Raw genomic sequence first — 23,731 nt, forward strand, 5'->3', positions numbered from 1 at the left:
GGGTATGGCCGCTGGCACAGCAAGGAGACCCTGCGGGAGCCGCGGCCACAGAGCCTCAGCGCGCGCTACGTGGTGTTCCCCAGCGGCAGCCTGGAGGAGCGGGGCCAGGCGGGGCCGCCCCGCCCCCAGCCCCGGGGCCGCACTTACTTTCCTGCAGGCCTGTGGTGGCAGAGGGACCGCGCCCGCCGTGCCCGCCCCGCCCTAACGCTGAGCCCTGCAGCCAGATGAGCCTTCCTCTAAACTTGTTTTGTTGTCAAATAAAAGGCAGAGCTGCTTCATTAATTGGTCTGGCTAATTATATCTTTCCAAACGCATGAAGTGCCTGTTGCTCAGGCTATGTTGCCAACGCGTCTGTGTCCCCCTTGTTCTTGCAGCCTGCTAAACTGCACGGGCTCTTTCTGCAGTATCATTTCTAAAGGCAGGCAATATTTTAATTTAAATTCTATTGAATAATAATAACATTGTAAAAAATTCAGAAGAAGATCTTGGGAATGCCTATCTGCTTTTCCGTTGCTTTATTTTTTTAGATAATGTAAGTAGTACGTAAGCAACATTTGGGTTTCACTTTAGTAAGTAAAAGCACAGTGGCTTTAAATAGCTTAAGGGCTTGTTCTGTTTCTGAGTCTGCTACTGATTTAATTTGTGGCAGTTGAATTTGTTACGACTTTGGGCAAGTTGTAACACAGGTTCTAAAAAGAGGCCTCCTGTTTAAGGGGTCTGATTTTAGGCATTTGGGGCTGGATTTTAATGAGCTTCCAGGTATTCACAGCTCCTGTGAGTTACAGTGCAAGAAGGAGTGAGTGCTGCAAAACAGGCTGAAGGTGTCTTAGTCTAAGTCATTCAGGCCTTTAAAATTGACCTTGACACTTTGGGGGTTCTTTTTTAATGCATATGATCATTCTGAATGAAAATATGATTGCAGAAGTGTTTTGAGAGCCTAACATGAGTGGTATAAATGTATGGCTTGTAATTTTTGTAATATGTATTTACATATTACTGTAATATTTATATCCTTTGGTGAAAAGGCAATGTTAAATCAGAATAAATCAGCTCTTATGTGATGTAGGGAATGATGTCAGTTTTGAACTGAGGCAGGTTGAGTCCTGTTGCAGCTCTGCTGCTGGAGGATTATCCCTACAGGTCCACATCATGGGGCTTGGGATTCTACTGAGCCTGTTTGAGTTGGGTGCCTGGTTGCCCAGGGATGGTACCTCTGAAAGACAGACCAGCCTGTCTAAAATGAGTCAGCCCCCCATGCGCTTCTCTTCTGTTCTGAAGAAGACTCCCGGAGGAACTTGTCTCCCTGCTTGGGTGACTCAGCTATCTGGAGGGTATGAATTGAAAACTTAACCCATGAGTGATGAAGATACTGAAATACTATTGCTCCAGGCTAAAGTTGGAGATACTGTTAAATGAAGTCAGGGCAGGAGCATATCAGCCTGTGTTCCTCATCTGTAAAACAAAGCTTACCTGTTTCATCCCTAGCTTGGCATATGGGCCATAATATTAATATTGGAAATTAATTTAGCTTTCTTTACGGATACGCCCCTAGAATCAATTATGGTTTCATTAAGTTTATTTCCTTGATAGGTTTTAAAAATGTATCAGAATTAACAAGTGAGGAAAAAAGAATGAAAAAAAACCAAACTCAGTTATGGAGAAAACATTATTGTTTAGCAGCTGAGCTGCCTATGTCTGTACCTGGCAAAATTTATTCCTGCCCTTCAGTGTTCATGAAAAAAAGCAAACAAAAATTAGCTTTGAACTCACAAGTAAAGTAAAATAGATGGCCTCAAAAAACCTTTCTATCTGCTGAGTAATTCTCCTTAGGGAAGCCTCCATGTAGCACAGCAAATTCAGCTGTTGTCATTACCATCTCAGGAGGGACTGTGAATAGCAGCAATGCATGGTCATGGATATTAGATTTGGGTGAAATGGCAGAAAGCGTGGGATGACTTGGAAACACCTGTGTGCACTCATCAGTGCACTCAGTCACACTTCAGCAGCTGTGAAATAATTCCCATAGTTTTAAAGCAGAAGGCACAGTATTTTGACTAATGAGGGTCACCCAGGGATCTTGACTTTTCTGGCATAAAGAAATAGTTAAGGAGTGTGTTTGCTTTCAGTGTGTTGGCACTCAGTTCTATGAGCTGCAGCTATCACAGTGTCCCTAGATAATGTGTACAGATAGCCTGTTATTCATGCCTTCAGAAACATACCAGTGCTCAAAACTTGATAATTTAAGGAAGAGCTGAAAGTTTGATCTTCATTAAATGCCAGTTGCTTATATAAAATAATCACAGAAACATAGAATGGTTTGGATTGGAAGGGACTTTAAAGATCATCTGGTTCCAACTCTCCTGCATAGGCAGAGACAATAGTTATATTATTAGTTTGTAATGTAACAGAAAAAAACAACTTACCAGTTTACCATGCACCAACACTGGGATATTTCTGCCACTGTCCAACAAGCTGACCTTGCTCAACATGTTTTCCTATGTAGATGTTTGATTATGGTAGAATATTGCAGTATATATCTTTGCCTTCAGAAGGGTCAGGAGAATCATTGTTGTACTGAGACCATGGTATCAGCAGATACCAAGATGAAAGCAACAAAGAGCATATAAGGTTTAGCTAGCCAGACAGATGCCAAACTACCCCCAGGATGGGAGGTGATAATAAAATGCCTTCTTCACCTTCTGTTTTTGTTCCCCAGTTGCCTCTTTCCTTACTACAGAGCTGAAGTACTGCATGCTTTGGATAAAGCATAACCACTTAAATTGAAATAAGATGAGCAAAGAGAATGGTGTCACTGTGATCAAATAGCAGTTGCCTAATCTTGTTGATTGCAGAGTAAGCCAAGCCATTGGAGTTAACCTCTGGAACTAAAGCTGATGCTTATTTAACATTTATTATGGTTTGAAAGTCATATTATGTGGAAACTCTCCAATTGAAGTTTGTCAAACAGCTGTACCCTCTAGCTGCACAACAGAACAGCTGAATGTCTATCAAGTACTTCTGCTGAGTAAACTAGTGAAGCTTTCTAATATTAGCTACCTGCTGAAGTTATTAGTTAAAAGATGCAGATCAATGCTTTCTTCCCAAACATCTTCTCTTTCCTGTGTCTCTATTCTGCGATTCTATCTGGGCACCAAGCTGAGGGCCCACCTTCTATGCCACTTGGCTAGTTCTTGTGTAGCTGCAGGTGTCATCGTGTTATTGCAGATCATTTTTTATAAAAGCTTTCTCTTCATGCCACTTTAGGCTTATGCTCAGAAGTATGAGCTAGATCCATGGGAAAAGAGAAGGGCTTGCTTTGCATTTTTGTGTTTCTATCTCTTTCCTTTATGGAACAGGCATGAAGAGAACAGGCATATACTTTACCAGTGATGTATAAAGTAGGGTAGATCTCCTGCTGACTCAATATTCCACCAGAAAGCTGTTGCTGTCCTCTCTTTAGAAACAATCAGAATTTCGTAGAGAAAAGTGTGCTTGATGCTTTTGGTTGTGGAAAGCAGCTTGTGAAATGCTGCAGGGCCAATGCTACTGATGAGTTTTTGCAGAGCACCATGTGAGCAGATTTGTGGTGCCTCACTGAGTCTTTGTTGCAAATACTGGCTTTGATTGTGGTCTCACCTTCACTGCCATGAATTGCCTTTGTTGAAATGTAGAGTATAAATCTGTTGTTAAATTAGAGAAGAAAAGCCAGAATCAAGACTTCACCTTTTCAAAAGGTAGAGAACTTTTTATTTTTTTTTACTTCTGTCCTAAGTTATATTGTTGTGGATTTTCTTATCTCTTCCTACTTGTAGTGCCAAGAATTTGCAATCCCCCCCCATCCGAGAGAAATGTATTATATGCTTTTAGTTTCCCAGATGTTTTCAATGCAATGAATCTTTCTCTGCCAATCAACTTCAACATCCTTTGTCAACCCTGGGATGCTTATAACTGAAGGTCAGCAGATGTTGCCATGGATTTTTTTACTTCATGAGCTAAAGAGGAATTAAATTTGGTGACTGTAGCTGAGATTCTCAGTGATTTACAGTATTAACTAGACAGTGAAGTTTTTCTGTCGAAATAATAACTCCATAGGGACTGAGTTAATTGCTGTCTTTCAGTGCAATAACGCAGTGTGATCCCTTTTCAATTCTGCATTATGGTAATTGTGAGTCCTGGCACTAATCAGTGTTATCTTTTCATCTAGCATTTGGAGCTCTGTTAGTGGTTATTTGTCTAGAATAATAACATTTCTTGACACTAATTCATAAGGAAATTATTATTTTAAAAAGGAAGAACAGTCTGGTAACCTGCATTTCTATGCTCTTAAGTGATTTTTTTTTCCATTTGCACCTATAAAACCTAAAACATATTTGGTAAGGTTCATTGGAAGGTAACTGATGTTTCTGATAAACCTCAAGTACCATTCTAAACTGGGAAAGACTAATTGTTTTGTGTTTCTGTTTGACAGAATGCAAAGTCTGGCGAAATCCTTTAAATCTATTCAGAGGAGCAGAATATAATCGGTAAGTGCTATGATGTTACAGTTTCAGGCATAGTTCTCTGTTAAGGACCTTAATTGTACTTTTCCATTAATCTAACTCAGAAATGGAAAACTGGAACGAATTGTGGGCACATGTGCTCATGCCAGGTTCTTCTGTCATATGTAAAATGTTTCTGAAAGCAAAGGAATTTAAATCCTTTCTCATACACTTGTTGTTTCTGCAATTTTTGGTGATCTTATAAAAAAAATTGAAAACTAAGTGTAGTGTAGGTGGTACCATCGAGAAAGAAATTCTGTTCAAATCAGTTATAGCAAATAACCTAATGAATTATTGTCTAGGTTTCATGTTGTCTTTAGGTTTGGATATGTATGCTGCTTATTTCCAGCTTATACTTTCCAACGCTGATTCAACTGCTGTTACTCCATCACAGAACAGTGAAATGCAATGCATGTTGGTTAGGAGATTGGCTGGGTCACCTTAGTAGGCTATGCCAATCTCTTAACACCTAGGATTCTTTTCTAGATTCATTTTGCCAAATGTTACCTCACTAACCAAAATGTTTCTTCGCTGGCATGTTTGCAGGTATACATGGGTAACAGGGAGAGAACCTCTGACTTACTACGATATGAATCTTTCAGCACAGGACCATCAGACATTCTTTACATGTGACACGGATCATTTACGGCCTGCAGACGCTAGTAAGAGACCTTGTGAACAACTGTTTTTGCTAGGTTAATGATTGTTTTAAACTGATGCAAGAAAAATATAGTCAGACATCAGTTGTCTCAGATAGATTAGGAAAGGCAGAAGTTGGATCATGCCTGGAAAGCTGCTGCTGTTGGAGTCATAGTATTCTAGATCTGAACAGGTATATATTTAAGTATAAACAAGGTAATTTGTGTCACTATTTTGTTCTGCTTTCTTGCTGAAGTAATTCAAGGTACTGTCTGCAAATATAAAGACTTATTTTTTCCTCCTGCTTCTTGCAGTTGCTTCAATCATGTATAGCTTAATTTGCTTCCGACTGCAGTTTAGTATGCTGATTTACATTATCCATGTCCCATTTAGTCTATGCTGACAGAAGAGAGCTTATGTAAAACTTTGAGTCCTCTGTTTCATTCCTTGATGTAGTTAGAAGCTCTGTAAAAAAATGGAAACAACACATTTACAGCTGAAAGTGATCTAAGCAGCTTTGTTGTTGTAAAAAGTTGTATTAAGTCTTTACTGTTAAGTCCAATCATGAGAATTTGCCTCTGAAGAGACAAATCATCTTTGTCTCTTGGGAAAGGAGATACTGCCAGTTGGGTGCTCCACTCTGAGGACACAATTCTAAAGGAGAACATAATGTGCTTTTTAGACACACAATAAACATGAATCCTATTTTCTGAGCTCAGTCAGCTAATTATGAGGTGGTCTGATGAGCCCAGATGTTGTTTCCATATAACATTCACATAAAGCAACAGCACAGTAAGGACCTAGGAGAAGCATCTCAACTGTCCTTACATTCTTTTGTGCCATGTGGAATCTACTTTCCCAAGAGGAAAAGCTGCTTATAACCTCTGTATGTGACAATGCAGATGACACGGTCTTTTAGCTAGATTTTCCCATGGAAAAAAGTTTTAATTAAATAATAAAACTGAGTATTTGGAACACAAGCTCATGTTGATTATGTATCTTCTGGGCAATTGCTGAGCTCTTTGGAATGCTCTGGAGTGAGTCAGGCTGAGAATAAATTCTGTTATTACAATGCAGTAGATTTTCCTTGTTAATGCTGTAATGACTGATATGGCCTTGTCCTGCTTGGTTTTTTATTGAATAGTAATGCAAAAAGCCTGGAGAGAGAGAAACCCCCAAGCCCGAATTTCTGCAGCACATGAAGCTTTGGAATTGAATGAGTGAGTGACAACAACATTAACATGTATTTTCTGTCATTTAAAAATCCATTTGATGATAGCTAAAGGCAGGGGATTTGCTACAGTATTTTTTAACCATGATTACAGGCCTGTCACAGGAAGTCCTACAGTGGGAGGAAAAAACAACAGCTGTGTGTTGTGCTATTCACCCATAAGATCCTTAGGACAACGATGACAATGGGAGTCTTCCCACTGGGCTTTGGAACAGCATAGCAAAGTGTTAATTAAGTTGCCTCCTGATGAGCATGTAAAATACGCATTTATGGGATGGAGAGTTCCCTTTTGGCTTTCTCAGTCACCCTGAACAGAGGCAAGAAAGAAGGGACTCATAAACACCTTCTGAAATACTCATTTCAGTGTGAGACAATATGATGTAATTTTCTGGGACTTGTGGTCTTTGAGTTCGTTATGTATTTTCTCAGTGAGAAGTGTAGTATTCTGAGATCCCAAAATATGTTAAATGCTGTGATGCTTTATTGGCATGGCAAACTGTATAAATGTTGCCAAAGTGCATGAAGTGGAGAGAGTTTCTTAGGTTGCTGTCAGAGATTACTGCATTCTAGAGTTCCATAAGCTGGTGCCTTATGGATTGTTCTTCATGTGTTTCATCAGAAGCAGAAAACAGTTTGTTAAACAGCAGTTTAATTGAGTCTGTAGCATAAAAGGGTTTTGAGGAAGTGAGCTATAAACTTGTCATGTTCTGCTCACATATCACAGAATCACAGAGTGACTGAGGTTGGCAGGGACCTCTGGTTCAACTCCCCTGCTCAAGCAGGACCACCTGCAGCACATTGCATGGGACTGTATTCGGATATTTCCAAGGAGGGGGACTCCACAACCTCTCTGGACAATCTGTGCCAGTGGTCAGTCACCCTCAGTAAAAAAGTGTTTCCTTACGTTCGAACAGAGCCTCCTGTGATTCAGGTTACGCCCATTGCCTCTGGTCCTATCACTGGGCACCACTAGAAGGAGCCTGGTTCCATTCTCTTAGTGCCCTCCCTTCAGATACCTATAACATTCATGAAATCCCCCTGAGCCTTTGGTTCTCCAGGCTGAACAGTCTCAGCTCTCGCAATCCATCCTTATGTGTGAGATGATCCAGTCCCTCAATTATCTTCCTGGCCCTTTGCTGGACTCTCTCGAATATGTCTGTGTCCCTCTTGTACTGGGGAGCCCAGAATTGGAACACTGTCCTCCAGTTGTAGCCTCACCAGTGCTGAGTAAGGTGAAAGATCACCTCCCTCAGCTTGCTGGCAGCACTCCTCCTAATGCAGCTCAGGATGCCATTATCCTTCTTTGTGGCGAGAGCACATTGTAATCTCACATTAAACTTGGTGTACACCAGAACCCTCAAGTCCTTTTCTGCCAAGCTGCTTTCTAGCTGGATTGCCCACAGCAAGTCCACCTGTGGACTCTTGTTTTCCCCCAGACCCATTCTTTCCCTTTCCTCAGCTGTTGACTGCGAAATGCAACTAGAGGTAGCTACAGCCCAATTCTGTTTCTGTTTAAGGAAGTACCTTGTCAGCAGTGTGCTTTGTTTTGGAAAGATGTCAACCATCTAACTTCAGCTGCTAAAAATGTGACCCATCAAGTTTAAAGTGCTTGTCTGGGCACCCTCTTTAATCAAGGAGAGAGGCACCTCCATTCAGCAGTTCACCCTGTTCTTAGATGTTAAACAAGTGCAAGAACAGCTTTGTGAAGATGCTCCTTGATGGAGATGGCAGGGCACAGGTAGTTTAGAGATGTAAATTAGACAACTAAAAGCTGGATGAGGGAACATACACCTTTCTCTGTGTTCCTAAAGCTGCTTTCCTGTTTTTGGGGGATTTGGAGTTTTTTGTTTGTGTGGGTTTTTTTAATATCTATAATTACATTCTGACTCAGTTTGACAACAATGCTCTCAATCCCCTCCCAGGTGGGGAAGGAGAGAGAGAATTAGAAGAGAGATGCTCTGGATTGAAAACTAAACTGCACAGTTTTAATTAAACACCAATGATAAAAGAAAATGCATACAATTATATACAAATATGTTCAGGGAATGTGCAAAAGCCTCTTGCCTCCCCCCACCCCCAGCAACTTCCACAGCACTCTCCTTAGATGCAAACAGTACTGAAAAATCCTGGACTTCTGCTGGAGAAAGCACAGAGTGATGAGGGTCAGGAGAGCTCGAGCCCAGGGATTGACAGTGATGGATGGACGGAGTCCTCCCTGGACCCGGCCAAGGATGTAAGAGAAGGGAAGAAGAAGCAGGAAAGAAGTTGGCTTCTGTGATCTCTGACCTTCCTCTGAGCTTATGTAGATACATGGAATGGAATATCTCTGGCCAATTTTGCTGTCTGTCCAACTCAGACTCCTATGGGGAGTCCCCCATAGATCTCCCCATAGCGTCTGAGCCAGCAGAGTAAAAATGTGACCTTGAAGACCCAGCAGTTACAAAAACATCCCACCGTTATCAGTCTTAGTTGGAACGCTCTGGTACTAGTTAAAAGAAAGCTTACTGAAGGGAAAGAAAGGAAAATTGGCTTCATCCTGGCTCAAACCAGGACACATTCATAATATATTCTTGGCATGTGGCAAGTGTCATGGGTCTGTTGATTCTTTCCACACCATTAAAGTCATGGAGACATTTCATGTTAAAACAATGGTACATAAAATTAGTCTTGGTTTCCAAGAGTCTTAGTGATGTAGGCCAAGACTGCATAGTGCTTTATTTTCTGAGGCAGTTGTCAGTAGGCTGACTGAAGTAGATGAGTGATACAGTACCTACAAGTGGAAGTCATGATCTGGTTGCCAGAATAAGTTGTTCATCAAAACAGTTAATCCAAAAGGTATATGAACATAACTCCATTGACTCAGTATTTGGTACAAACTTGCCAGACTGCATTTTTTTGTATAGCTTTTACTTCATGCAACTTTCTCATGGTTTCTCCTCTGGTATTTTTGCAGGTGTGCTACTGCTTATATTCTCTTGGCTGAAGAGGAAGCAACAACAATTGTAGAAGCAGAGAAGCTGTTTAAGCAAGCTTTGAAAGCTGGAGAGGGCTGTTACAGGCGCAGTCAGCAGTTACAGCACCATGGTGCACAGTATGAAGCCCAACACAGTAAGTTTCTTTGCAAGGAACAGTGGTTTCTAAATGGACAGAAGTTCCAGGGAGTTTTTTGGGTTTTGTTTGTTGTTGTTCTTTTTCTTCTCAGGATTACGTACTTGGTATTTAACATTGACCCTAGAGCCAGACTATTCTGTTTCAGTGGTTTTGCTTGATCCTGCTGCTGAGCTAGCTAGCAGTGCTGAGACTACAGATGTGTCTTTTCTTTGTCATGGCAGAAAATATGTAGCATGTCTTTAACAGAAAAGAAAAGGTAGCAGAGACAAAAGAAGTATGATATTCAGAAAATGCTGGATGCTGTTTTAGGAAGTTGCAATGAAATGCCTTTAGCCATTTTAAAAACTAGGGGTCATGTTGTGAAAAGGCAGTAAAGAGTGATGGAAACAGGAGGGAAGTGCTGCTTTGCCACCTTTTTCCATCAGCTGTAAAGATAAATACGTGCACCACATTGTTCTGTGTAAAAGTTAATGAGACCCATTAGCCAGTGTGACATTTGAGAAGTTAGTAGCATACAACAAAAAAGGTCATAGAAACATAAAAATTAACAACTGGAATAATACAGTGCTTTAACTGGAAGTGTAGATTTTTATTCTTTTTCTAAAAGTTTTGGATAAGTAAATATAGGTGCTATGATGATATTTATTGGATGATCCTTAAACCTAAGAAAACACATGAGGGTTCACTGCCAGTAAATGAACAAAAAGATAAATAAAGTGAATGGTCTAGGTTTTTTCTAGTCTAGAATGGCTACCTCAGGCAAAAAATAATACCAATTCATTACATAAGTACAAGCACCAACATACTTTGGACATCTTTGTGTTTCTTAGGACCTGAATTCACAGCCTCTGGCTATCTCACATAATTTGAAGATTGCTGATAAAAATTGTACACAGTGAAATTGTCTGTGATCTCTGGTTTCAAAATTGTACACAAGTCTGTACCTGAAAACCTTAGGTTTTATAAAGCTTGGGAGTAGTATTTTCAGTGTTTGTTTGTTATAAAATGATATTTAGGATTATTTGTTTATTTTTGGAAAAAGTAAAAATATAGAGCATCTGAGCCCTTTAAGTAATTTTCAGGCTCTAGCAGGCTTATGGTTACCTGTGAAATCTTAATTTGTTTGCTCAATCCATCCTACGCACAAAAACTGAGATCAATTATATTAAAAGTACACAATACGAGTAATTAACTGTCACGATGCTTATCTCCAAGATGATCTCCAAGTTTGTGCAGGCAAATATTTCCTTCTCAAAAGACTGAAAAGGAGCTTGGCCTGAAATATTTACCTCTTAGTTATACAACATAAACATGCTGAAGCAGATGTAACTAATAAATTGTTTATTAAATATATAGGTATCGGTACAGATACAAGGAATTACATAATAAAAAATACAGCTAAAGAAACCTGCTGTTTAATTTATCTGAAAATTGTAATCACACTTTAAAACAATTTGTAGGTACTTGGAACATTTTCAGTGCACATCTTTTTCTTATTATGAAAGACTTGAGAATGTTAGGAACAGACTAAAACCTTTACAGACAGCAAACTATACACAAAGATAATTTGTAGCAGGTGTCTTATATTTTGACAATGCAGTAATTTTTTAGATGATTAGCTGTCCACACATTTCCTCTTGGTCCAGGAGCATGTTAAAAGTTTACATTGGAATTATAGGGAAGATTATGAGAAGTGAAGAGAGTAACAACCCTCCAAGAGGATAATTATTGCAGCCGTTTAGTTTTTATAATCTTTGCTGTTAGGGCATCTTCCACCACATAGATCAGTCATATCTGAAACATCTTCATTTGCCATCCATAATTAGCAGTGTGAGGAATTTGAAGATCACAGAATCACAGAATAGTCATGGTTGGAAAGGACCTCTGAGATTGCTGAGTCCAACCGTAAAAACCAAAACAAAACACCACACACCCAAAAAAACCCCCACAACGCAAAACCTGCAACCTCAGCCACTAGAGCATGCTTGGAAATTCCTCATCTGTAGGTTTCTTGAATACCTCTAAGGATGGTGACTCCACCACCTCCGTGGGCAGGTTGTTCCAGTGCTTGACCACTCTTGCAGCATAGAAATTCTTCCTAATATCCAATCTAAACCTCCCCTGCTGCAACCTCAGGTCATTTCTTCTGGTCCTGTCATTATTCACTTGGAAGAAGAGACCAACACCCACCTCGCCACAACCTCCTTTCAGGTAGTTGTAGAGGGCATTGAGGTCTCCCCTCAGCCTCTTCTTCTCCAAGCTAAACATCCCTAGTTCCCTCAGCCACTCCTCATATGACTTGTTCTCTAGACCCTTCACCAGCTTGGTAGCTCTTCTCTGGACACACTCCAACATCTCAGTGTCCTTCATGTAGTGAGAGGCTCAGGACTGCACACAGTACTCAAGGTGAGGCCTCACCAGTGCTGAGTACAGGGACATGATCACCTCCCTGCTTCTGCTAGCCATGCTGTTCCTGATGCAGGCCAGGATGCCATTGGCCTTCTTGGCCGCCTGGGCATGCTGCTGGCTCATGTTCATTCAGCTGTTACCCAGCACCCCCGGGTCCTTTTTTTGCTGGGCAGCTCTCCAGCTATTCTTTCCCAAGCCTGTAGCATTGCCTGGGGTTGTTGTGACTGAAATGCAGGACCGGGCACTTGGCCTTATTGAACCTCTTGCAATTGGCCTTGGCCCATTAATCCAGTCTGTCCAGGTCCCTCTGTAGAGCCTTCCTACCCTCAAGCAGATTGACACTCTCATGCAGTTTGGTGTTGTCTGCCAGCTTACTGCGGGTGCACTCAATCCCCTAATTCAGATCATTGATAAAGATGTTGAACAAGACCAGGCCCAAAACTGAGCCCTGAGGGACACCACTGGTGACAGCCCACCAACTAGATTTGACCCCATTTGCCACAACTCTCAGGGCCCAACCATCCAGCCAGTTTTTTACCCAATGAGGAGTACACTTGCCTGTGTTGTGATTCACCAGCTTCTGCAGGAGAATACTGTGGGAAACAGTGTCAAAGGCCTTACCAAAATCCAGGTAGACAACGTCCACAGCCTTCCCCTCATCCAAAAGTGGGTCACAGGGTCATAGAAAGAGATCAGGTTGGTCAAACAAGGCGTCCCTTTCATAAACCCATGCTGGCTGGCCTTAATCCGCTGACTGTCCTGTGCTTGCCAGATGATAATTGGGTAACAAGTAAAGGAACAGGAAGTTCAGGGTATACTTATTTTCTTCTAATCAGGTATGTTTTCCTATTTTGCATCTATATTGCATCAATTAACAAGATGTACATCACAACTTGCAAAAAAAGCAGGATATAACGTGCATTTTCATGGATGCTCTTGTCTTAACTATGTATGTGAATTGGTAATTTATTGCTGTGTGTGTTATCACAGAGTTTTGTGCCAGTGTTAACTTCATAGGGGTTCTCTTTGCCTCACTTGTTCACTTATACTCTGTACACTGCAGCGTCCTCTGTGCCTCAGAGCTGCGTATATTGAATAGGTGTAAGGCCAACCCATAGCTCCTTATTTATACCACTTTACAAATGATTTCAGTGACGTTACACCACATCTAAATCAGCAGAATTTGGCAGTTTTTAAATTTAGGTTATAGTGAAAGCATTGGTGATAGTGAGTAACAAAAAATGGCAAGACAACTATGTTTTCTTTTGTGTTGGAATATTAAATGAATGCTTGTTTTAACCTTTTATCTTAATGCTGTTTCTTTCTCCTCTTGTACAGGAAGGGACACCAATGTATTAGTCTATATCAAGAGGAGGCTGGCAATGTGTGCAAGAAAGCTGGGAAGGACCAGGGAAGCAGTGAAAATGATGAGAGATGTGAGTTTGGATTTTTTTCACACATGATACTTAGATAACAGTAGCATAGAAATTATATTCATTTGCTTACAAGTTAGCATCTATTCCAGCTGCATGTAACACTGCTAGTAGTAATTTTGTATGTGTACTGTACCTAAAGATTAAGTTAAGAGGTCATTTATAAGGTTGTGAAAACAACACTATGAAGTCGTAGAACACCAGATGGATGGTTGCCCAGACAGACCGAATTTCCCATCCTGGCACATGTGCAATGATTTGATCATGAAGTTACATTTTTTCTGAAGCATGTAATGGATGCCACTATCTCAATAAATGGGTCTTAAGTATTTTGTTTCCTCCTTACAAAGCTGCAGTTTGGCTCTGTGCACTGTTTACATTACCCTATTCAGAGCTGAGGACAGTCTTATTTATTAACGAAAAACCTATTACTGAGAAGTCAAAACCAAGTAATTAATCTAAAATGAACTGATTTCCTCTGACTTGTGAGATTATTATATCCCTGCTTTGTAGGTAGGGAAGCTACCAAAGGTAGTCCTAAGTCAGTAAGCTACAAAATACAAATTTGAAACACCAAACAGTAGCAATTTTGGGAATGACAGGAGGGGGAGCTTTCCGCATAAGGTGCTGTATATGTTTCAAGTATGTAAAATGCTTAAGTTTAGAGATAGCTACAGATGCCCAGTTTGATCCCCTGGATGCAGATTAGGAACACAATTTTTTGAGGAGATGACTTACCTCTCCTGAGGTAGCAAGCATGTGACATAAGGAGGAATGTAGCCCTGGAGTTCTGGACAGGCAATAGTGAAATTGCTTGTTAATTTCCTATATTCTCCTTTCTTACACTTCATTTTCCATTTCCCATAAAAGTGAGGTGAAGGTGAATCTGGCAAGATGTACAGTTCTGCAAGTTAAGCTGAAGGAGCTAAATTTTAGATGCACAAAATGGAATCTCAGGCCAGAATGAAGCATGTGTAGAGTATGCTTAAGGCAGCTCAGATGCATGGTCAGTGGGAGTTTCAACATAAAAAGGCAAGTGACTTTCTCTGGAGCTTAGGCGCTTGCATCAACAGCAGTAGGGCAAGTACATCTGCCAGCTTGGAACCCAGCATCTTTTGCTAGAACTGGAGCACTCAAGAATATTTTATGAAAACATTGAGCAGAATTCATCGTAATAATGCAGGTCCTCATCCTTAAAAAATCTAACAGATGGCAAGTGGTGAGTAACTTCAATTCCTTTGTCTAGCTGGGGTTTGTCAGACATACAACTCTCTCTCCCCTGAATCACTAGGCTCGCAGACAGAGGTGTTGAAAAAGAACTTGTCAAAAACCTAGCCATTGTACAGCTTGGAGTGTGAGAGAGAGAGATGAGGAAGAAAGACCTGGTTTTGCAGTCTTGTGGTCAGCTGGGAGAATCTTGATTTCAAAAACATTGGTTTCAGGCCAGTCAGCTCCACTGATTCTTCATGAATTTTGTTACACAGGCGCTCTGGGACAGATACTGAAAAGTTTGCAGACAAATGCTGGAATTCTAAGTTCTAGCATTAATATACAAGAAAGACAGAATTTTGAATTTCATGTTCAAATGTCACACACATCATAATAATCATGGTAGCTTCTGAAGCTTAGTATGGGCTGCTGAATATGTTCTGTGATTTGTAGATAGAGCTGTGTGAAACAGATACTCTCTGAATCTGCTGATGTATGGTTAATTGTGTATGCAGAGCATTGGATTCAAGGACTTGGGTGGTCCATCTAGTCCTAGATTTCCTATGCAAAATGAGATCCAGAATGCTTTGATTATAACAAATGGCTTATTCTGTCACTAGAGAGAATATTGTGTGTTGTTGAAGTTAAGTACAATGTGAATCTCAAAAGACAACAATGACAGGGAGACCCAAAGTCATTGTTAGGCACTTGAAGGATGAAAAATGCTCTCCTCAATAGGAACATTTTGGTAAAATGAGAGGACTGGATGCAAGACAAAGGATGGATAAATATAGAATTTCAGCTTCTAGAGCTTCAACTCAGATCAATCCAGTATGTATTTTTCTATATACAGACACTGAACCGAATCCTAAGCACTGAATTTACATGCCTCTAGAGCTCTTTGTGATGAGCAAGCAGTGCTGAGAATTAGCAGGTCCCTTGATGAAATATAAAAGCAGCAGTATCTCCAGGTCACAACTCCGGTACCCTGGGAGCGAGAGGAGGGTCAAGTCAGCTTTGCAGATGCTTTTCTTAGACTGACTCGGAGCTACTTATTTCTGATGAATACATATCCTCCGTTTCTTCATAGAAGACATAAATAATATACTTATAAAGAAGGCTGAAGAACATGGATGTGTCATTGAAGGTTTCTATGTGATTGATGAGGGAGGAGATTTATTTATTTACCCTAAAAAAAAGATGAAGAATATGTTGGCTGGGGACTGCTGAATCTAGCATCAGGGGACAGAGGGTGGAGGCCCTGTTTGTGTTTCAAGGATTGAAAACAGATTTCTCAAGACATGGAACATGATGGAAATGAAGTGTTAAGAGGTTCATGACACCATCTGGGAAATATGATTGGGATGTAGTGAGTCTTTGCCACTTTGAAAAAATAAAATATTTGAGAGTAGTTAATTCATTGCACATATGAGGCCATCTTGAGGACATTACTGATGGATTAGATTGTCTTACTTGAGTTTTATGTAAGAAAAGACTGAGGTCCTGCTTAAAACACCTTAGCGGAAAGAAAGAGTTGTTGGTGACTTAAAAAAGATTTTGAGTTCATGGTTATTGTAAAGTTTTAACACTAGGCTGACAATTAAACAAATGACAGATGCTCTCTATTAACCCCCCTCTACAGGAAGGGAAAGGGTTAAGAGTAAGAGAGAGAGACTTAGGATTTGGAAACTAAACTATGCTCTTTATTTTCTTTTTCATCATTATTGTTTTCATTAAGGAAATATATACAAAACCACTATCATGCTCCCCCCCAGTAACACTGACATCAGCACTGAGGCTGCAGGGCAGACCCTGGGAAGAATCTTGTACTGGACTCCTGAACATAATGGCAGATGGGGCTGGATGCAGGAACACCCAGATTCAGGAATGCACAGATAGGGATCGGAAACAGAAGAATGGATAGAGTTCTCCCAGGACACCAGCCATGGATGAAGAGAGCTTGACCATGATCCCTCAGATTTATACTGAGTATGACATGTATGGGATGGATACTTTGGTCAATTTTGGGTCACCTGTCCAGTCTGTTTTTCCCTATAAGAGGGTCAGGGGTGTTACCCCTTTTCCTCTCATTCGTTTCCAGAGCATGAGAAGTTTAGCAGAACAAAGCAATGACCATGGTTTCTATAGGAATAAGTATAAGCAAGAGCCTTTCTGCATACCATTCTCCAGGAACAACTATAAACATCTAGAGTTATTAGTCCTAGAAGCAGACACTGACTGAAAACCATGCTGTTAATTTCAGCAAGTGCAGTCACTTAGAAGCGAATTCTCTGAAAAGTAAAATTACTAGAAATAAAATTGGTTCTGTCCTGGGGCAAACCAGGAGCGTTTTATACTTCTGATATGAAAATATTATTTTAAAATATTCTATTGAAGATACTTAACCCATTTTTTAAAAACTGTTTAAATGTTTAAAATCAGGGTTGTTTTAATTTAAAAAATTGGGTAGGAATTTTTGTTGCTTCTGTGATTCATTTTGTGATAGTATTTTGTTACTGGCTTTGCTGCTTGGATGCCATTCATTTAGCTGAGTTGAATTAATAAGTCTTATGAACCTGTAGTTTTCATGGGAGCGTGTAATTGAATCATACATAGGTATTGCTTTTGCTTGTGTTTCTGATGATAATTATTTACTATATTTGCTATAGAAACCAGCAGCTGTCACTATTTGTATATATTCAGTTAACTTATGATTTCATTTTGATTAGTGTATTGTTGGAATAATTCCAGTCTAGTCAACAGAGTTATTCCAGTTTTATTCCTTTTTATACAGAGCATGATATGGTCTGTGAGGGAACTGTCCCTGAGGAGAAAGTTGACAGTGCTGGTTGTTTTATTTGTTGAGCTCATTGTGTTAGACGTATTTAAAATAGTGTGATCTAAATTATGTTGGAAAATTTGGTATGTACAGAGGTGAAAGTCCTTAATCATGGCTGTGGGGGATCTTTAGTATTCCTTTGTGTTGAATCTTAATTGTGGACAGTGTTGCAAGCTAAGTAGCTACAAGCCGATGAGCAAGGATACGCTTTTGTACCAGCTGCTCTTTGTCTGTTCTTTATTGATTCCCTCACCTTTCCAATAGAAGAAAATAGACATGTATTTGGTTTGTGTTTGATGTTCTTCATTGATTAAAAAAGAAAGGATGTGGAGGGTATAGAAGGGCACTTCTCTCTGTACTTTCTGAGCAACTGAAACAGTGACAGGCTATGTTACTGAATTCAGGAGCACACCATCATAGTTTATCCCTTGACTGGAATCATAGAATCACTGGAGTATCCAGGTGAAAATGTAGCATGCAAGAAAGTGAGTTGTCAAATAAATTTCAGCTTCTTGGGATTGTTCTGGAGAGTGTTTGGACTGTGGATAAAGCTTTCACTGAAGGGTAATGTATCTATGAAAGGGAAGAGTGGCAGGTAGAAGGCATGCTAGTGGACAAAGTGAACAGAAGCTCTTAATCACTTCCTTTTTCAGAGACAAGATGAAAGAAACTCATTTTAGAGTGTCTTTTTCTCTAACCCTGTGGCCCTGTGCTCCCCTGAAGACTTCTATGTAGTCTGAACAAGTATACATTTCTGAGACACAGTGGAATTGTAGCTTGCCCTAAGCTTTGCTGCTTTGTTTACAAACAAGTGAGGGAGGTTTAGGGAGAGAAGAAACTCTCTGGGTCTTTCCTTGGGTCTGGAGAAGGATGGAAACGAAAACACCTTTTAAGAGTCAGAATAGTACATTTAATTTCTTGGATCAGTTATATCTGCAGATAAATTACTCTTCAGATCACAGTGAACTACACAGAATTCTACTTCTGTGTACCTAGCTCTGAGAACCTTTCTGAAGATATTTCAGTTGGATGTGTTTGTGTTCTTTTCCATGGCCACCTACAGTCTCTAAAAGTCATAGGAGATGCTAAGGAATTATCAGTACCTACACTGCTTATCGACGGGCTGCATGAGAAGTTGTTTAAACACTCAGGTTGCCCTGAGCATTTAAAATTTTTTAAGAGGCTGTGTGTCACTTGAAGGCTTCAAAAGGGTACTAAACCATACTAAATTAATTTTAATTATATGGGTAGGCTGGGTTTTTATCTCTTTGTGACTAGCAGTATTAGTAATTTTTGCTGGTATTATGGTTCTGCAAATCTAACATACTTTCTTGGCATCCACTTTTGCTGGGATTTGAATTAGGTTTTCTGTTCACTGTTTTCTTGACTTCTGTATTCTTGTATGAATTGCTGATTGGGTTATGGGAATACATAGCTGGGATGGTGAATTACCAAGCTGTGTGAAAGAAATAGAGTACTAATTGCTAATAATGATGTTGCTCTCCCTAGCAACCAAACATCTCAACTTCTGCAGCTACTTGCATAGGCAGCTACTGTTTGTCTCTCCCAGATACTTCTGTGCTTGAGGCATGGATTAGTGAGTCAGATACTTTGGCTTGTGTTACACAGGTCAGGTTAAGCAGACTGCTGTCCCTTGAATGGGATTCTAGATTACTATAATGTGTAGCAGGTATTTAAAGTACTATTTATTAAAATTTTAAGTAAAAGTACTTCTTATTTAAATGACACCAGGAGTTATCTCATGCATTTTAGAAGAGTTGCTACCATTGTGAATGGTGACATTTGCCGCTCTCCACCGTGGAGTAGTATCCTCTTATTCTGACACACAAGCACTGCAATAATAGCAAGTGATAAATGCTGGGTTTAACATTTCCATATTTCTCTATATTCAAATGTGATTTGTTTTGTCACAGATTCACATGTTAGGGGTTAGAACATCCCCCATTTTGGCTCTTAAACAAAATGGAGACTCTTGTGATTCCCAATAGCGTTTAACCCTTCGTTTTGCCTGCATGTGACTTAGACCCTTCACTTTTTGGTATGACTGTGATCTGTGCCGGACCCTCAAAAACTAGACATTTGGTGACCACTATCTAAACCTGATAATAATGTCTCTCATCTAAATTATGGGTTTCCAGCATTGAGATTCTGTTATGATAGAATGTGATATATACATGACTATGTAGGATATTGTCACATAGTCTTGGTAGGAGCCCTGGTAAATTGGACTCCTTTTTATCTGCCCTCTTGCATCACTCCATATTCAGGGATTTATATTGTAATTTAATTATGCTCTTCTGTCTTTCTGGAATACCCTAACCCATTTTTGAGCTACTAGATAATTTCCTTGTTTTGATTTCAATTAAAAATCTACTTCTAAAAATATGACAGTTTCTGCAAAATGTACTTTGGGATGATGCTAATACATTGTTTTTGAAGAAGGCTTTATAAAGTTAAAACCTTTGATGTAACAAACATTACTGTAGTTTATCACTATTCCTCCTTTTATGTAATGTGATTATTTAGCAGTAAATGTACATATAGAATCATAGAACCAGCCCAAACTCTCTCAGCCTATCTTCATAGGAGAGGTACTCCAGCCCTCAGATCATCTTCATGGCCCTCTTCTGGGCTTGCTTCAAGAGCTCTGTGTCCTTCCTGTGTTGAGGGCTCCAGAATTGGACACAGTACTTCAGATGGGGTCTCAAAAGTGCGGAGCAGAGTGGCAGGATCACCTCCCTCGACCATGATTCTTTTGATGCAGCCCAGGATGCAGTTGAATTTCTGGACCGCAAATGCACTTTGCTGGCTCATGTCGAGTTTTTCATCTACCGAAACCCCCAGGTCCTTCTCCTCAAGGCTGTTCTCAATCCATTCTCTGCCCAACATGTATTTGTGCTTGGGGATACCCCAACCCAGGTGTAGAACCTTGCACTTGGTCTTATTGAACCTCATGAGTTTGGGCCCACCTCTCAAGCTTGTTGAGGTCCCTTGAACAACTTGCACTTCTCTGGTTTCATGCCACAACTGCCTTTAAAATTTTCTTTATTCCTGAAATACATGCATTTTTGCAACACAGTACAAATAACAGCATTTTCAGAATTATACTCCATTAAAGAAATTAAGTCATACTCTGAAGCTTTTAATCCTCCAATTAAGAGAGAACATAAAGGCTGTGTGTTCTAGCATATTTCCTTAGAGTCTGCATAATCAGTAAGATATTTTTCAGTTTATTGACTCATTGTTAATCCTACATTGAGTGAATATTATGGAGCACTAATACTAAACTCACATTTGCCAAATAAAAAATAGAATGTCAGCAAATGTTATGTCTGTCCCATCCCACAGTTAGTGTAAATGGGATTTGGGTTTCTTTTTTGTGACACTGAAGTTCAACTATTAAATGACATGTCAAATTCCCTGAATTCCACATATGGATGAAAATATGTGGATCCTACTGCTAATAGTTTCCAAGCTCTGAATGAACAGGATCTTAGCTTCTTATCTTCTATCTTCCCTGAGCTGTGAAAGAGTAACTGCAGAGCTGCTTCCAAACAAAACAGGGATTATTTGTCAAAAGGAATGCAGCACATGGAGAAATGCATTACTTTTGTTGTAGTTAAGTAGAATTTTAATTCAGGTAGGTCCAGTGTGTTTCAGATAATTTTCCATTGATCTCATGGATCATCATGAATCTCACTTACAATGAAATCACACTGGAATGAGTTGTATTTTTAGGACCAGGGGTTAGCCTAATTTTTAAGCATCTGACATTGTTAACAGAGCCTTTTGGTGTGCTAGGTTCAGATTGCTGGCAATGTTTCTTCCCTGCTGTCCTTGCCAGGTGAGCTGGCCAGGAGAAAAACATTAGTGTATCTTATTGGACATCAGAAAATTCAGCGTGGAGTGATGTGTTGCAGAGGCCTCAAACCCACCTTCAGTCAGAGTAAAGACATCTGAAAGCTCAGCTGTAGACAGTGAAGCCCACAGCAATGGAGGTTTCTGTTTTTCTACTCAGAAATGGCTTGGAATGTTGCCTGTTCTAGCTTGTTCATTTAACATTTTTTACACAAGTCATATACCAGAAAGCAGCTTATGCGAATTTCTTGTGAAAATAACTGTGCTATCCATACTGTGAGCTTGATCCTTCAACAGTGGTGGACTGTTGCACCTGGAAGATGGCAGCCTCAGTCGTTCCTATTTTAGGAGACAGATTTTATTATTTTGGGTACCTACTGTGGGGACAAGATACGCTAGAGATTAACACCACAACAGTTTCACTTTTTGCATTTAATTTTTCTTGTTTTCTTATTATTATTTCTTCATTTGGAGCTGAATTCACTTTTCAGATTTATGAATGCTTTCAGTTGAATACATTAATCTAAAATTATTTTTGTTTCTATGTTGAGGAGATATGAGTATAAGCAGCAAGGACTGGTTGCATGCAGTGCCTGTAAAAATGTGAACATGCATACAGCCATTCACACAAATGGAGAATAAATGTATCAACACCAGGTTGTATAGAAGATCATTCATTTATCCACCTCTGTATTCCCTTGAGTCATGTTGTCCAGTTGTAGACAAAAACTGTAGCTTAAAGCTGTTTTCTTCACAAATAATGTATCATTGCTAATTGGTGCGTGATGTTAATGTTATCGCAGGGACAATAATGGATGCAACAGTTAAAGCTATGTTCCTTTAAAGTGTTTCAAAATTAGATCTAAATGAGAAAATGCTGATGACTGAAATATTCTCAGGGAAGGGAGTCCTCTTCAGTAAAGTGTTCTTTGGGGGATAAAGCTTATTCCTCGTCTAATAAATCAGATATGGATTTCCTTGTACTGTAAAACATTTTTTGTCATAATCACATTTGAAGATCCATCACAAAATCATTGAACCTACACCCTGCGATATGGATTGGGGTGAGTCTGGAAATATGGCCCTCTCAGGACTAGTGATAAGATATCCAATTGTGTCAGACTTATTTCCAGAATTTGGCTGTGAATTTGTAATCCCAAAATATTATTTATCTTGAAAAATTATAAATTATTAATTATCTGCAAAAGATACATTTCTATGTATTTGAAGCATACATACTGAATCTTTTAAATGAAAAACAATTCCTCCTTCTACATATTTTTCTATTCCCCCCAAACATGGAGAGCAATTTGAACAGAATATGAGCTAACCCAGCTGCAGGTCTGAATTTCATCACTGGGAAGTATTTTGACCAATACAAGTTCAAAGTAAATTGTTGTGAACCTAGATTTGGCAGCTGTTTGAACATCTTTATATTGTAAAATAATATATTCAGGGCCATGTGGTGTCCGTTTTCGTAAGTTTTGCTCAGGGGAGCACTGGTCTTTCATATCAGCTGAGAAACCAACTAACTGGAATTTGACAATGAGTCTTTTAGTCTGAACTAGTGTTTATGTACAGAGCTGTAGTATCTTTGTTGAGAAATCTGGAGTGCTGAATTTGATGACTGTCTCCTGACATCTTAAGGTGTGCAGAAAGATGATAATGGAGTCTTCATCTTTTCTTTTAGTGCAGTACTTGCCACTGAAAGTATTTGTCAGGTTCCAGTAAAGATGTAAAGAGAAATAAAAATTACAAGACCAATAATTTGGCAAATGTTAGTTTGTAACTTCACAGAAAATAAATCTGGATACAGTGGGCGGTCTGTGCTTCTTGGAGTCCAGGTTAGAAGTCAGAGCTGTAAGGGTCTGGAGAATTCAAGAGTGTTCTTCATCTCATGTTCAGGGATAACATGCCTGTCTTTACATCTCTGTATGGAGTACCAGCCAGCCTCCTTCTCCATCTGCTAGGAAGGGGAGGGAGGAGCAGGCTCATGGTCCACCCTCTGTGAGACAGTATTTGGTTTGCGCTGGCCACCCAGCAGGCCTGTGTTACAACCTCTGTAGTTTTGTTGTGTTTTTTTTCCTTAGTGTTTCTTTTTCCTATGAGACCTAAAAGATGACCTGTCATAATATACTTCCATCTAAGTGGCTTTACTTTCTGGGAACTTTTTCAAAAAGCAAATTTGTACTGTGACTGAAAAGTATTTGCAGTGGAAGCTCTATACTTTACATCCTGGCATGTCAGATAAATGGGTTCATGTCTTCTTTTCTCTTTTTAATAGCAAATGTACTCTTATCTGTGCAAGAGTCAATGTTTGAATAGCTGAGTGGCTACTTAGAAGTGTTTTATTTTTGTAGTTGCTGTATCAGCTGAGTTCATTATAACTGGGTTGGTCTTCTTAATGTTCAGCCTGTCCCAAAATAAACCTTTATTAACACTT

At 39.7% G+C, this 23,731-nt stretch overlaps 1 protein-coding gene across 1 annotated transcript in view; it reads left to right on the forward strand.

Moving 5' to 3' along the window:
• Window positions 1–23,731, forward strand: part of ST7 (suppression of tumorigenicity 7) — a 149,423-nt gene that overhangs the window by 90,244 nt on the left and 35,448 nt on the right. Inside the window, exons 2-6 of the mRNA XM_010004297.1 lie at window positions 4,469–4,523; window positions 5,085–5,200; window positions 6,322–6,397; window positions 9,362–9,516; window positions 13,267–13,364. Of these exons, the coding sequence (XP_010002599.1) occupies window positions 4,469–4,523; window positions 5,085–5,200; window positions 6,322–6,397; window positions 9,362–9,516; window positions 13,267–13,364 (500 nt within the window). The remainder of the gene's footprint in view (window positions 1–4,468; window positions 4,524–5,084; window positions 5,201–6,321; window positions 6,398–9,361; window positions 9,517–13,266; window positions 13,365–23,731) is intronic.

The sequence above is a fragment of the Chaetura pelagica genome, unplaced genomic scaffold (genome assembly GCF_000747805.2).
Source record: "Chaetura pelagica isolate M959 unplaced genomic scaffold, ChaPel_1.0 scaffold68, whole genome shotgun sequence".
Lineage (NCBI taxonomy): Eukaryota > Metazoa > Chordata > Aves > Apodiformes > Apodidae > Chaetura > Chaetura pelagica.